Source organism: Cheilinus undulatus, linkage group 6, assembly GCF_018320785.1.
Source record: "Cheilinus undulatus linkage group 6, ASM1832078v1, whole genome shotgun sequence".
Taxonomy (NCBI): domain Eukaryota; kingdom Metazoa; phylum Chordata; class Actinopteri; order Labriformes; family Labridae; genus Cheilinus; species Cheilinus undulatus.
The window spans coordinates 39598003-39614370 of record NC_054870.1 but is presented as its reverse complement, the minus strand read 5'-3'; the positions used below and the strand labels follow the sequence as shown (position 1 = coordinate 39614370).

General features: G+C 41.0%; 1 protein-coding gene across 2 annotated transcripts in view; it reads left to right on the top strand.

Moving 5' to 3' along the window:
- LOC121510600 (Kv channel-interacting protein 2) overlaps positions 1-16368 on the top strand; it is a 204935-nt gene that overhangs the window by 77560 nt on the left and 111007 nt on the right. Inside the window, exon 1 of one of the 2 annotated variants that reach the window (XM_041788704.1) lies at positions 12094-12278. The exons of the other annotated variant lie outside the window; for it this stretch is intronic. Coding sequence (XP_041644638.1) covers positions 12191-12278 — 88 coding nt within the window. The 5' untranslated portion in view covers positions 12094-12190. Of the gene's footprint in view, positions 1-12093; positions 12279-16368 lie in introns of those variants that run through there. 2 annotated transcript variants of the gene reach the window in all.

Here is a 16368-nt window from a genome sequence, read left to right as displayed (position 1 = left end):
ATAAGATATATTTTTGGGCTTTTTATGCCTTTATTCATAGAGGACACTGGATAGCGTCAGCCTGCACACATGGGGCATGAACTCACCAATGTCATCTGCAGCCCTACTTTAAAGATTTAAAACAAGCTAATACTTTGATATATCCATGAAATATGATCAAATATCTTTAACAGCACACTGAATATCTCAAGATGCATCCTGTTTTTAAAGCAGTGTAGCTTAATCTGAAAGTATTACTAAACCTATTATTGTTAGGCCTGACTTATTAAACTGAAAGCCTGAATTTAGCTTAAAACATAAAGCAAAAAAAGAAACAAACTAGGCCAACAATAGCCATAGCCCATCAGTCCTCTGTCTGTTAGACTGCATCGAAGAACTTGGGCACATTTAAGGCTTGGCTTCAGACTAGTTCAAAGATACTAAAATAAACTAAGCTAACATTATTGACAGCTTGCCATATCCTCTGTCTACTTCACTAAATATTTGAGCTTTTAGGGGAGTGGTCCTCATCTGGGACAGCCTCAGGACCCACCACAACCTAATTAATGAGAAATAGTGACCCAAATATCAGGACATTCCCAACTGTTCAAATATTTAATCAAATTATTTGAAGGAAAAATGATGCAGGCTGAACTTGACAGGGTGAGAAAAACTAACCCACCAATAGAGCTGGAATAAGCTGGTAAATAAAGTCTAAAACTTTAATGAGACAGTGAAAACAATATGTTCACCATATGTATCTACATTTATTACACTAAAGGCTGCATTAGTTTAAACATGCTGACTCACTACAGTAAACTGAGTCATAATGCCACGACAGCAAAAATCCAGGCACTTGGGGACACCTGGATGCTGCCGTCAAAGCTACGCTATGAATGGTGAAAGCGTGTGGAGCAGTTCACCTACCATGGCAGTGTAATCCATTGATATGCCGAGGCTGAGATTAAGTGCAGACTTGGACTTGTGCATGGGGCGATGGGTTCGCTGAGCAAGATGGTGCAGCATTCCCAGAATCTTAGCATGTAGACGAATGTTAGTCTTTTGGTTCTTGGTCCTTCTGGTCTTACTGTACTCTTGAGGCCTAGAGGCAGTGGCTAGACTCCTTCGTGACAACTTCTCCTCAGTGCATCTTTGGGTATCCTTGGCAAGACCATGTGTCTAACGCCAAGGTGCACAGGAGAGCAGGGATGGGGAGTATCAGCTACCTGATGCCTGAGCTCACCGCATACATACTGGGTGCCCAGGACCAGATGGGCTAGTACAGATGCCGGGTGCATTGTAGGGGGGGTCAGCTGGGAAGATAGCTGGATGGCCATCAGGAGGACAGAGCAGTAGAGGGCCAAGGTTAGATGCTGCAAAGTGCTGAACTGGCATATGCTCCCGTACCTGACTTGACGTGACATATGTGTGCAAACGGAACAGAAGCAGATGATTTGCACAAGAGGTCTCTTATCGATTTACAGGTGTCATTTGATTGGCGTGATCAGTGCATAATGGGCTACTTGCTGTGCCAGGACCAGTAACATGTTGTCTAGTTACTACAGAGATGTAATGCTGAAATACTGGACAAGAGGCATCCCATACTGAATAGACACTTAAGCTCAAAATACAGGACAGTTGGCAACCCTACTTCCTAGGCTACATCGTCAGTCTACTCTGGTTGGTCAGCTAAGGATCCTGCATAGTGTTTTAGCTTGAAAAATATGTATTAAGTATATATACTTGTCTTAAGTTAAGATTAAAGAAGGTGGGAAATCATTAATGGTTGTTCTTTTCTTTTTTTGTAGCTTTCAGTTATTTAGCTATGCGGTTGTTTGCCATCCCATAGGCTTAAACAAGATTTTATTTGAAGCCAGTACGTGAGTTAAATTGTGAAATCTACTGTACTCAAAAAGAAGAAACATTGCAAGTCCTAAGAGAGCTAATGGTTCAGGTTGGTGTATTATTTATTATCATACTTACCTGTAGCCTAAGACACAGGACTCTAGGCAATAATGAAACTTTCACCAGTATCTTAACTCTAAAAGAAATAAAAAGTCTACTTTACAGGGTTTAAATTGAGTTTAGGAACAGACAGATAACAGCCAAAGAAAACTTAAAAAGTTGAAGTCAAGCAGACAGGTACAGATTTATCCTCCTGACCTGTAAAAATAAGCCCCAGATTTTCAGCTGTTTGATGATGTTTCTGACTGTCACTTCAGGGTCAAGGTAGGTCTAAGGCCTCCAGGGTCTTCAGTTTAATGATGGGACCAATCAGTCAGACAGCCTGCAGATCTGAAGCTCCACAGTCAGGTCAATGGTGCACACAGTCTGCCTGTTACTGTTCTAATCTCATCTTTCATCGTGTGTGTTTGACCTCTACTTCTGTATATCTGTCTGTCAGCAGATTCTCCTTCTTCCTACCTCCATGCTTTGAAGCCTTTAAAAGCTGGTCTGAAACAGTCAAATTACTTAACTGATATGAAAGTGGGGCCTGATTTACCGTTACAAAATGTCTGCATTTGTAAAGCTTAAGCTTAACTTTTAATTTGTTTATGTTTAGTTGCCCTCTTTATTTCAGATTCTATTTGTTACAGAGCAATAAAACCCTGTTGGTTTAGGCTTGCTGTGGCCTGTTTTTAATCTGCCTATAAACAATTAAAGTGACAGTCATTTTCATTAAAGTCTCAGTCAATACATCAGCTCAGGTTTTGTCAGCTGTTAATTGGTGCTAAAAAGGATATAAGAGGTGGATTTTCTTTAGCTGTTGGGTGTTGAAGTCGTTAATAGAGTGATCTGCTGCGTTCACAACATAACGGTGACTTAAGATTCTGGATGAAAACACTTTTTTAAAAAAGATTATTGAGCTAAAAAGTAGGCCTATGAATACCTTTTTAAGGTAAAACATGGCAACAAGAAGGAAGAGGATGAATCCGGGGAATTTCCTGACACGGATATGGAGCTGATTGGGGTGAGATGCAGGTGTAGAATGGGGGCGTTACAGACAACTACTACTACTGTGACTGCCAACATACTGCTGCTCCATATACATCCAAGCAGAGCCAGTTCATCCATCATGCAGCATCCTGCATTATTGTAACCGTAGTATTTATGTTTACAACAGTCACACTGATTACTTCTCATTATGCCATGATGATCCTGCCAATCAGTGGTATTCCCCACTGTTAGTTCTGTTATTGTGGCTTGGCCTGCTTTATGACACTGATTATGTTTTGAATGTGTAATGATTTGTGTGAGAGCTGTTATTGAGTCAGAAACAGAGGTGCTTTATTGATTCCACAGGGAAATTATGGCATTTAAGTTACTCTGAGTTCCAGAGAAAGAGAAGAGAAATACATCAAACAGTGACAAAATAATAAATCATGCAAAAAAGTCCTGACTAAGCCAAGCAGCCATAGAGTAAATATGAAGAATAAGATATAAAGAATTAACTTTAAAACTTGTGGGTTTCTCAAATTGCATCCAAACTGTGTGAGGTTTGTATAGAGTTGTTATAGGCTTATTGTCCATTAGTCTGGGTTGACAGATTATCAGCCTGGCAATCTATTCTATTCAATCTGCATTTGTCCAAATGAGTTATTTTAACTGATAATCAATGTTTTACAAATGTAGTTCCTGAAATAAAAATTAAATGAAATAAATATATCTAAGGTAAAATAAGTGACTGCATAAACATTCATTCCCTTAAAGTCAATATTTAGTAGATGCACCTTTGGCTGGTGGGCACATCTGGAAACTGCAATTTTACTCCATTCTTCATTGCAAAACTGCTCAAGCTCTGTCAGGTTGCACAGGATCAGGCTGGAACAACACTTTTCATGTCCAGCCATAAATTTCTGTATTGTTTTCGCTGTATGCTTCGGATCATTGTCTTGCTAGAAAATAAATCTTCTCACAAGCCATAATTCTCTTGCAGACTGAAGAAGATTTTCCTCCAGGAATTTCACATATTTTGCCACATTCATTTTACCTTCTACCTTTACAAGCCTGCCAGGGCTGGCTGCCGAGAAGCATCCCCACAGCATGATGCTGCCACCACTGTGCTTCCCAGTGGAGATGGTGTGTTTATGAAGTGCAGTGTTGGATGTCTGCCAAACAGAGTGTTGTTTGTGTCTTTGTGGCCTCTCTCACTAGTCTACTTTTCACACCATCCCTTCATTTGTAAGGATGGCGGGATCTCTAACAGATTTACATATGTGCCATATTCTTTCATTTCTTGATGACGGATTCCATTGAACTCAATAACTTTTTGTCTGAGTTGCCTGGAGTGTTCTTTTGTCTTCATGGTGTAATGGTAGCCATGAATACTGATCAGTCAGTGACGGGACCTTCCAGACACAGGTGTCTTTAGACTACAGTCACTTCAAACACTGCACTCAGGTGATCCCCATTTCACTAATTTTGAGATTACTAGCACAAATTGATGCAGTGTTAGAAGGGAAGAGCTGATTGTGTTTTGGGTTTTAAAACTACTTGGGCTCAAAACATGAGGATTTAAAAGATAAAAGCATCACAGCTCAGTCAGCCTCATTTTTCAATACTTAACGAGGAGGGTGCCCTCTGGGAGGCAGAGTCCCATTTTAATAGAAGCACTAACTGTAGCCAAGGTTGCCTCTGCACACACTGAGAACAGGAGGCTAAGCCTGAGCTCAGATCCTGGAACACTGTCGTAATCTTTAAACAATACACGGAGAGGATGTGGCCCACACTCCTCTATTCACTTTAATCACTTTGATCATACCTCCCTCTAATAATCTTCATCTCTCAGCTGGGTAACAACCAGCTAATCTTGACAGTGTGACACTGCATGTTACTTTTTCTGTTTGTCAGTGTGCTCGGCTCACCTGATGGCCTCTCAGTGCTGCAGACAAACTTCTCCACATCCTCAGTAAACCTGTCATAAACCTGCAGAGGGCCTGACATGCTCCCTGTCACCCACTGTGTCACAGCTGCAGGGAAAAGAGTCTGTGTTGAATATGTAAGGCTACACTGAAGACAGGAAGGAAGACAGATATGGCAGATAATATTCTGAGAGAGGGCAAAATTATTTGTGACTTCAAGTCTGAGTCAGTTTTATTAGATAATGTGTACACAGACCCTTCAGAAATTCTTGGTGAAGGAAATAAAACTTTCACCTTAACTAGCTGGAAGTTTGGCTGTTGCATGAACAAATAAAACAACAACATTTAACCTCATTTGTGTCTTAATGAAAAGTAAGGTGAAAGGGCTCAACAACAAAGTAGTTTCAGACTGTAGAGGAGCCTTAAACCTGCATTCTTGCTTATAGCTAGAAGGTGGGAAAGTCTGATATCCTGTTTAGAACATGCATTTTTAACCTTTCATCTTGAACTGAGTTACCATTTCAGTCTAACCAGTATTCCTCAAGATTCATTTCCCCGTGTCCTTTAAAAGCATGTCAGTGTGTGCCAGTGTAGCTCAGTGTAGAGGTGGGTAGTAAACCGGTATCAGTACCGTCACGGGTAAAATTTTTGCCACAGAATGGATTTCTGCAACACTGTCATCACCGGTTTAAATGCCTACGTTGTGCTGTGTTGCACACACGAGGCATATGCGCTCCCACAGCTGGCAGAGAGAGTGATTTGCTAGATCAGATCTGAACTTTAATCTGTTTATTGAAATGTTTTCATCTTTTTAAAAGTTTTTTACAGGCCTCATTTCTGTTTTTCTCTTTTATTTCTGTGCTGTTTTGTGTTCTCAGCTTCTTAGTGAATTAAACCTGCTGAGGTTTGCTTGTATGACCTGTACCTAGATTTCATATGAATAACTGTTGGTCAGTCTCCGTTGTCTACTCTGTCTCCTCAGAGCAAAGCTGGCTTTACCAAACCTTACCCTTTAATCATCGGGTCAGAAACTCTTGTGTTTGTGTGTTTGCACGTTCTGCAGAAGACGGTGTTCTTGTGACAAGCGTCATTGCAAGTCTGTAATCCGTCATGCTACGCTGATCGCTCAATCTGTCACTTCAGTCCTTCTTCAGCGTTTACCCCCACTGTGTAAGTACTTCTATGTGTGTATGTGTGTGTGTGCTCTATTTCTTAAGCTACAATGAGAGCGAACTCGATTATTCATGGGCTTAAGGAGGCGAGCAGTGAGAAAGGAAGTGTGTTTGATTGTGTGTGTGGCTTTGTGAGAGGGAAAGAAAACCGTGTTGATAATAAGTTTGTTTGCGTCAATAACAGTTCTGTACAAAACCCTCCAGTCAGTGCAAAACTACAGTTTTCATTCTGGAAGGCCTGCACTGTGCTTTCATGGGACTCTAGCATCTTTCAGCTTAGACCAAGCATGATCTCCATTCTTTTCATTATAGATAAAAATGTCTGTATTTTTAGGCTGTTTTTGCCATTGAAATGTAATTTAACATCCATTAATGAGGAAAAAGGCATTTTACTTCCTTGACCTTCAGTGAATATACATGGTGTTTATTTTGCTAGTTACTTTTTAAGTTTCTGTGCAAAAAACTGGAAGCAATGAGCTGAAAGCAGCTTTGAAACTCCTCAGAGCTGAAAAGTACTGAAGAGTTTGCTGTTTATTCTCTGTGGGCTCGCCTCAGAGTAAACTCCTCTCATAGAAAAGTTGGGTTTGGAGAATGAATGAGTTTGGTTTTTTGCATCTATAGAAAATTCTTTCTCCAACAAAAAAAAGTGTGAGTTGGTTGTAAGAGAACGCTGGTTGGTAGACAGATGTGTGGACTAGTGAGTTAGAGCGGTCAGCCCAGAGTGCATCCTGAGGTTGATCTTTTTGAAGTTTTGTTGGGTTTAGCTCGTTCGTAGCTCGAAACTAAGCTGAAGGGAAAAGACACAAGTTACTCTTGTGTCAGTCCAATCTTGCTGAGTACAGTGCCTACAAAAAGTATGACCGTGCAAGAAGAAGACTCGTGAGAGGGGCCAAACACTTCACACCAAAACCACCCCTACTGTGAAGCATGGTGGTGGCAGCATCATGCTGTGGGGATGATTCTTAGCAGCCGGCCATGGAAGGCTTGTAAAGGTAGAGGGGAAAATGAATGTGCCAAATAAAGAATAATTTCCTGGAGGACAACCTTATTCTGCAAGAGAACTATGGCATAGGAGAAGATTTAATTTCCAACAAGACAATGACCTGAGGCATACAGCAAAATCTACACCTAAATGGTTTAAAGACAACAAGGTGAATGTTTTGGAGTGGCCAAGTCAAAGCTCAGATCTCTATCCAATAGAGGATTTGTGGCTGGACTTTAAAGGGCTGTTCAGGCTCGATCCCTGTGCAACCTGACAGAGCAGTTTTGTTTTTCTCAATCAAAACAAGAATGATACAAAAAATGATCAAACCTGTTAATTTAGCAGTTGATATCAGATCTGCTATATGAGCAAAAATTGCAATTTTATATATTTTTTCTAAATAATTAAATTCCTAGTTTAACATATCTAATATTGTGCTTGTTAAAATATGGGATGATTTCATGCATGTGTTTGTTGAACAACACAAAAGATGAGGAATCTAAAGACAGCCATGTATTACATTGCAATCACAATATTGAGGGTAAAAATACTAATTACATTATGTTTGCAAATCAGGACAGGACCAATCAGTGATGAGGGGCAGTACGGGTGCGGCGGAGTCGTGACATAAGCAAGCAGCAACAAGAGGCCGGTGCCGTTATGGCAGAAGACATTACCATGGATGCTGCTGAAGCGCCAGTTTTTTCAGATCTTGACGACATTTCTTCATTAAAAGAAGAACAAAGAACAGCACTGAGTTATATTATGGAGTTTACTCCTCGGTAGCGGCTACGATGTCACATGTTTTGTTGCTCTGATTGGCATGTAAAGAAAGATGTGACAGAACGTTCATCCAATCACCCTCCAAGTTTCTTTTAAAGGCTCTTCCCTTTCCCAAACGCTGTCCATGGAAGGGTTACCAGATGGATGTGTGAAACCATCTGGCGTGTCAGGTTGATCTAGCCCTATTCCAAATCATGTCAAATTAATTTAATTTACCAAAAGTGGAGTCAAATCAAGGTGTAGATACATCTCACCAAAGATTAAGAGAAATTAGAGGAACCTGAGCTAAAGTTCGAGTGTTTTTTGGAAAGGGTTTGAATACTTCTGTATTCAGTATGATATTTTAGTTTTTTGTTTTTAAAAATTTTGCATAAAATAGAAATAAATAAATAAATTCTGTTTTCACTTTGTCATGTTGGGGTTCTGGGTGTAGATAAATGAGAAAGATTTAGATCTTTTTGACTGTAGCATTAAGACTGCAACATAAAAAAACAAAACAGTAAAGAGTATGCGGAAGGCTGTGTATCCACATGCATTGAAAACAGCATAAACAAACCTTTATATGAACTTTAATTATTAAGCCTTTTCCATCTGCTCTCACATATGTTTTTAAATCCTTTCTCCTACAATCCGACCATCAGGTCCTTCTGTGTGACTTGTTTATTTGAGGGCTCTTTATCCTTCCTGTCATTGTCCCATCATCTCTTAATGACTCTGAACAGCCTGCTGTCAAACACCCGGCTGAATGCTGACCCCTGTCTGTGGCTCTTAAATGAAAACCAGAACCTGCAGAAAGGGAAGGAGAGCTTTTCATGGCGGCATCTGCCTGACACTTGATTGATTTTCTCTCATGAACTGACAGGTGTGTACGTCCACGTTGGTGTGTGTGATTTTGCCGCCCGTGCTACCAGAAAAATCCATGGAGTCTGTGGTTGCTGTGGTAACGGTAATCACTTTTAATTCAGCATCAGGGAGGAAGGGAGCAGATAAAGGTGGAGTGGCAGCCGTTTAGTGGGGTAATGTGGGAGACAGGAGGTAAAAACATGTCAGCGGGGAAAAGGAGGAGGATGTTTTGCTGTTTAGAGACTGTGAGAGTGTTTACAGAGACAGAGAGTTAAAGATGAAGACAGAGAGGATAACATAAATACCTTCTCCTCCTCTTTCTTCCCCTCTTGTCTTCTGGCGGATAATAATCCCTCCATCAGTGGTTGCTCAGAGCTGGTATTTGTCCAACAACCTCTCTCTTCCTGTCAAGCTTTTCCTCCCTTTTTAAATTTTACCACACTAGAGACAGGAGGAACAGGTATTAATTATGCATTCCCCTTTTTTGGCCCCATCTCCACCTCCCTATCCGTCTCCTCGTGTACCTTCACTTTGCCTTTTTGCTCCTTCTCTCCTCCTTGTCGTCTCTTTTTCTCTCTTCTGAATACTATTAATGAGCGAGCGAGGCAGAGACAGACAGCAAGGGACGGTGCGTGTGATGCTAATTAATAGGTTTGGTTTGTTTCTACTGTCACTTTACTCAACCTCCTGCTGGAGCAAACACACAAGCACATACACATGCTGCCAGAGGCGGACTTCTTCATGAGGCATGAGTGCGGAAAAAAACATCAACAAGATGTGTGCAGCTTGAGAAAAACCACCACCTGCCACTCAAGCCAGCCTCTTCGTAGTATAGAGCTCACACACACACACTAACACGCACCGACACACGCACTGTGGCATGTGCGCTGTAATTTTCCGCCACACTCCGCTGTCAACCAATCAGACTCCAGAGGAGAGCATCTCAGAACGTGAGGGGGAGGGGACATATGGAGTCATTATGGTGGCAGAACTCAAGAGTGCATTTTTACATTCTAAGAGCATGACTTACTGGTTTCTGACTCTTTTTTTCCCAATTTCCATTAAAACCTAACCTGACACGACAGAGAGACTGTTTCATATATCCATTACATGGTTAGATATTTCACATTCACCTGGGAAAGCTCTAATACAAAGTGTTTGGGAAGGGCAGGACTTATCAAAAAATTCTCTAAAGATGATTGGACAAATGTTCTGTCTTTCACCTTTGTTATGGGCCAATCAGAGCAAGAAGACAAATAAGGGAGCAGGCATGCACAGCTCTGCTAGTAACATGAGCTCAACAGGCTAGTGCTGCTGTAGTTTATGAATGGGGAAGTTTGTTTGGGAATAAAAAATGTGCTCTTGTTTTAATAAAAAATTGTGGCCCAGTATACTGTAGCTCCATCTGAGCAAATCACTGCACTGGCTCAAGCAATTGTTTATACCAGCTTACAGTACAACAAAACCCCGCCTGTAACTATCACAAAAACATGCTGAAGCAGGTCAGGACAAGAGCAAAAACTTCTTGTCTGTCATGAAAAGCTTTCTGAACTGTTCTTTGCTCTTATTTTAATAAATAAATGTGGTCCAGTCTAGGTAAAACTGCTGCTATACTTCAGCTACATCTAAGCTAAACACTACACTGGTGGCAGCCATTGCTGTCAGCTTCCAGTGCAACTAAACCACACCCGTCGCTACCGACTCATTCTCCTGAAATGATGCTGATTGTTCAGATCTGTTTTCAGAGCAGGCTCAACCTGATGTTATTGTGCTTTCAGATTTTAGCCAGAATCACATGTTTTCTTATTTCCTTGATGACTGTGTGTTAAAGTTTGTCTTAAGTTAGTTAAGTGTGCAGCAGAGTCTTTATGTCACCTCCTTACTTCAGGCTGCAGGTGATGCTAGTGCTGTCACTACACCGGTATGACCCTTCAGGAAGACAAGACAGTCTGTCTACAGACTGACGTCTCTGACAGCCACTCTCACAGACCGTCCATCTATAATACTGTGTATCTTAGAGAGGAAGTGCAATTATTTGCCAGTTTTTAAGATTTTTTAAATTTCAGCTTAATTCATAAACAAATCCTAGCAGTCACGAGAAAACATGTAAACATTACAGACTATGCAACATTTTATAAATAAGATAGAGAATAAGGTCAGAGGTCTGAGGTTGCTTTAGTTTCTTTGGCTTAAGCTAAAGCTAACATAAAAATGCTAGCTACATAATTAACATTACTACATAAGCCAATGTAGCTAAGGTAGCTTTATCAACGTGTGATTTAGCAGTGTAAGCTTTAGCAAATGTAGCTAGAGTTCACACTGCTATGTAGCTTACATAGCTGCTTTGTGAGCTTAGATTTAGCTATGTTAGCCACATAGATATGTTAGCTACATAACTTATGCAATTAAAGGAGCTACGTAAACTGCCCCTGCTGTATTAGAATTTGCATCAATTTTTTTTTTCCTGTAAGCACTGTTCACTCTGCTTTATTAAATGTTTTGTAATCAGTTTTGCATGTCAGATTTTTGATTCCAAACTTTTAGTATCCTGACCTTAACCCTTACCCTAGCCCTAAACACAAGTTTAATCAGGTTTTATTTCAAAGTTTTCATGTGTGTTTCCATTCTGAAGTAGAGGGCGCCTGAACAGTCTGTGAGAGTGACCATCAGAGATGGACTGTCTGCAGCCAGATCCTTCTCCAGGGTGCTTAGTTACTTGGGGCCGATAGGTTGGTTGAGTCCTGCTATAAATGGCACCTTGTCCAGGTGCTTACTAATATGCAGTTTGTTCAGGTTGTTTATTTTACAGCTTCAGTGTGTGCACTGCAGCGTAACAGTCACAGTAGCTCAACCCCATTAGCATTTGTTTAACCATCAGGTACTCTCATGGGCCTGGTCATGTCAGCTAAACTTAAATTTGAATATCATTAGAACCAGTCGCAACATCCACCTATTCTGTCTCTTCTTATCCTCCGTCTGTGTGTCAGAGCTCCTGTCAGAGGCTGCACAGTGTGATATTCTAAATTCAGAAATAAGAGAAAGGCTTCATAAAAAAAGGGTATCATTTATGATTTAGATTTGATCAGTGTACTTTAAAGGCACCTTATTCATCAAGTTTTGTTTTTTTTAATAAAAAATTGCAATACGTATTCCTGAGGAAAAAAACAACTTATTGCAGTATCTGATTTTTTCAATATCGCTCCACCCAAGTCCTAACCCTAACATTTACCATAACTCACTAACCTCTCACAATGTAAAAATACACTTGAGTTTTGCAACAATAATGATTCCATAGGGAAAGATTGCTGCTGTCTGATTGACAGGCAGCGCCCTACAGGTGGAGAGAAGAGCTGAAGAGAGACGAGGAGAGAGGGGGGAGGACTACAGAGAGAGAGCGAGGGGGAGAGAGGAGGAGGAGAGGAAGAGAGGCAGCGGCAGGCAGACTTCCATACACACATGCACTAGACTTCCAGTGCTCTGTTCCTCCCTTCTTACCTTGAGTGAGCCTGCTTCACCCGGCGGACGAGCATCACTATCCTCACCTCCACCTTCAACACAGCTGCACCAAGATGAGCCAGTGCAGGAAAAGGTGCAAGAGGCAGCTCACTAAAGTGGCTCGCTATTTCTACCACTTCCTCATGGGGACACTCACCCAAGGTAGGCACCCAAAACTTCGAGATCTCTCTTGAAAGGTTTGCAGGCTGTTTCGTGAGTATTAAAGACAGGTGAAGGAGGTCTTTGGTTGAGTTTAGCTGCTACACAGCTAATTTTTGCTCTTTAATTTGCTTTTACTCCACAAATCAGTGTCTCAGTTTGTTTGCAACTGATTAACTGCACAAGAGATGCATTTCTAATTTGCATACGTCCAAAACATGCAGATTTGTCAGTGCGATGGACTTTGTGAGTGCACATTTGTGTGTGTAAACAATACATCCAAGAGCTTTTTTTACTCTTAAAGCTGCAAGACCATAAAACAACCAAGCAAAAGCTGCATGTTATAGTTATTATTCCCTGCATATGTATATTCAGATGTGCTGTATGTATGCATATATGCACGTTAGAATATGTATATACACTTTCCCTAAGCCTGTGCGTAAAAATAGAATCAAATGATCAGTATGCACAGAGGGAATTAGAATCTGTTGGGGTTGAATGAACTCACTCTTTCCTTCTTTCTATCTACCTTTTTTTAAATTCCCTTCTCCTCACCTTAAAGCTCTGTCCTCTCTCCTCCTGCTCCCTCTCTCTCTCTCTCCTCTGCTCTCCCTCTCAAACAGTCAAACAGATTGCCCTCTGGAAGCATGTGGCATTCCACCTCCATTGAGAATCTCTCAGTGGGAGAAAAGACACACACACAGCCTTTTATCCAGCCCCTGAGCCAGCTCTCAGTGTGACATCAAATCACATTTCTTCCCTCTCTATCTCTCCCTGTAGAAACATCCAACTTTATAATGATAATCCCTTCCCTAAGATTAGATAAACTTGTCTAAGCTCAGTCCAAATCTTTGCTGATGTTTAGGCGATCTTTAAAGCCCTAACACTCTTTGTCCCGTTGAGTGTACTCTTGGCTGAATAAAGTGTCCTTTGTGAGAAACACCCCCTATAAAATTGCTTATTGACAGCGTGCTACTAAGCTTTATACCCATTTCCCTCTTTTTTTGTGCTGTGAGTGATATTGAGCAGTGGCACACACTGCCTCGGGGAAGACACAACAAAGTCTGGTGGTTTCTATTGAATCTCAGCAGTTGATCCAAGAAGGTGGAGATAAAGGGATGCGTTTCGATGACCTTGTCAACAGAGCGGTGTGGAAATGCTAATTTGACATCCGTGCCGCTCATCTCCACCTTGGGTTTTTCCTTCTCCCTGTTATCTCTTCAGACTTTGACATGTGCGGAGCTTGGCGTTCATGATGGGAAGGCAGCGATTGGACACACGTGGATGTGTGGAGAGGCATGCTCATACATACAAACATGCTGCAACCTCAGGATGTACAGTGTGTCAAGACCATAGATGATATTTAAAGATAGATGGAGCAGCTGATAGAAGGGGGTGTGAAGCCAAAACATTAGAGCTCCCCCTGCTGACTGGCTGCAGCACAAGGCATAAACTCCTCCTCCATGTTATCAGATTGGACTTTGCTGGAACTAAGTCGATATATGCATCAAAAGCATTGAATTAACATGGATTATGTTGTGATGGTTACTATCAGGGATGTGCATATTAACCCTCTGAGACTGATGTATACAAAAAGAGTTGGCACAGGTTATAAAAAGTCAAATAACTTTTGAACCATGGATTGTAGCCACTTCCTTTCTTGTCTTCTGGAAGCCCAGCATTTCCCTGATCTAATGACCACGCTTTTACAGAGGCTTTTTTAGCGAGCCTGGGACTTGGATGACTTTCCATGTCTTTAAAGATTAAATCCACACCAGTAATGCTGATACTGAATGTCTTTCTTTTTGTTTAGGATTATTTTAGGAGCTTTTTTTTGCCTTTATTTACACAGGACAGCTGAAGGAAGACAGGAATTACAGGGAGAAAGAGTAGGGGGAAGATGTGCACCAAACAGTGCAGAGACTGGGAATCAATCCTGTGACAAGTGCATTAAGGACCACAGCCCCCACACATGGGCACCCACTCCACAATCAAGCCAAACCAGCACCTCTTGAACGGCTTTCTATCCATTTTTTTTTAAATTATTTTTTTGATAGTTTCAAACGCTAGCAGCGATTGCTGTCCGCCATATTGTCTGGGCTGTGACAACCAATGGTAGGCTGTGTTGTCATGTCGTACTTTGTCAAACTGAGCATGTATATCTTAGAGGAAAAGGTCTGACAGAGTAACAGTGAAAAAGCCCACCTAAGGGGACCATCTGTTAGAAAGGAGGATTGACACAACCCAGGTTATGCTCTGGATGTCTTTGCATATGACCAGGGGCATGGGAGAATAATCTGGCTGAAAAATAACAAACCTTAAGGGTTGTCAGGTCAGATGAATCCAGTGTGATTTTAAAAGACTGACAGAGCCACAGACTTGCAATACGAAACAATTTGCCACGTTCTATGAATTTTTTGCAGTGAACGCAAAAAAAAAAGTAATGGACTCAGTGTGCAAGGTTCAAGTGTGTGACGTTTTTTCAGATTACGGAACCGAAAATAATGGATCCTGTGTGTAAAGACCTTAAGAGGTGGAAGTGGTGAGTAAGCATGGCCTCGGGCAGTGGTTGTCAACATGGGAGTCAGGGACCCCTGTGTGGGTTGGTAGACACTGAAAGGGGGTTTCCGTATGCTTTCCAAAAAACAAAGAATATTTTTAATAGAGCTGTCAAAATTAACGTGTTAATGCAGATTAATCCATCATCATGATTAATCTGTTTAAGAATTTTAATGCAATTAACCCATCTGCAGCGCAGATTGACTCAAAATCCCTGAAACATCTCTGGCAACGCATTTCAGGCAGTTTGTCCAAGTAGGGTTACCGTCAAACATGCCGCTTGCACAAATGGGCCGTTGATCTGTTAGTGACCAACCAACTTGATATGGAAGATGCTAAACAGCACATTGGACCTCTCAATGGGAAATTCGAGTACAGAAAAAAACCCAAGACAGAACAGTTGACCAACATAAAGTATTATGCACATTCTGTAGGAAGAAATTTTCTTTTCACTGAAGCACTTCCAGCTTAAAATACCACATTAATGCGAAGCATACGTTTGTCAGGGATTCTGCTAGCACTTTGGCTAATGCATCGCCAAGCTTGCAAATTGAAACGCAATTAATATAGATTAAAAATGAATGTCTTCAATCATGATTAATCAAAATTAATCCATAGCAACCCTGTGATTAATCTGATTAAAAATTTTAATTGTTTGACAGCACTAATTTTTAAATGATTTTAAATTGAATATTTTACCCATTTCTATAAAGATGCATGCATAAAGTCAGTTAAATGTACAATAAAACATGCTCATTTGGTGAGATTTATGCTCAAGTCAAAGAAATGTTTAGAAAAATCCTTGAAATGCATGTCTGCACGCAACTATTCTTGAATGTACACAGTTGTGTTCAACAATAACAACAATATGATGGGCGTCCCCGGTCACTGGCACCTTTACTTTGGTGGCCGCGGGCTGGAAAGTATGAGAACCCCTGGCCAAGGGTGCCATCCAGGCGGATAGTAGGGTTGCCACAAACCCCTGGTCTTGATGTGAATGTCCCAAGGGCCTAAAAAAAAAACGCCAGTGGTCTATGGTTGTATTACCAGGGGTGTCAAGGCCCAGATGGAAGAGATGCTGTCGAGCTTGACCTTGGCTGCTGAGCCACAGGTATGTGTAAATAAGCATAGAACAGTGGCAGCTAACATGAAACATTTAGTGGCGTTGAAGAACCAAGGATTTATTTCCTATTTCTTTCATACCATGCATTTCTATATTGACTGACAGAGAAAGAGTGAGACATTAATTTGAACTGTCTCATATATTTACTATAGTGAAGGATCTTCTTCTTGTACAGCTGACGATGAAAGTCTGCAAAAGCACAGAAAGTTTTCTGTACTTTCCATGTGATCAGGTCAGTAATGCTGCTATCAAGGAAGTGAAGGGCAAGAAATTCACCATCATCAAAGAGTTAGTGAATACTAGTAGTTAACATTAGCTAGTATAAATTACTTAACGATACTATGAGAATTACTGTCAGATGTCAGTCGGGACAAATCCAGTCTTATTCTGCTCATGTTAACAGTATTAACA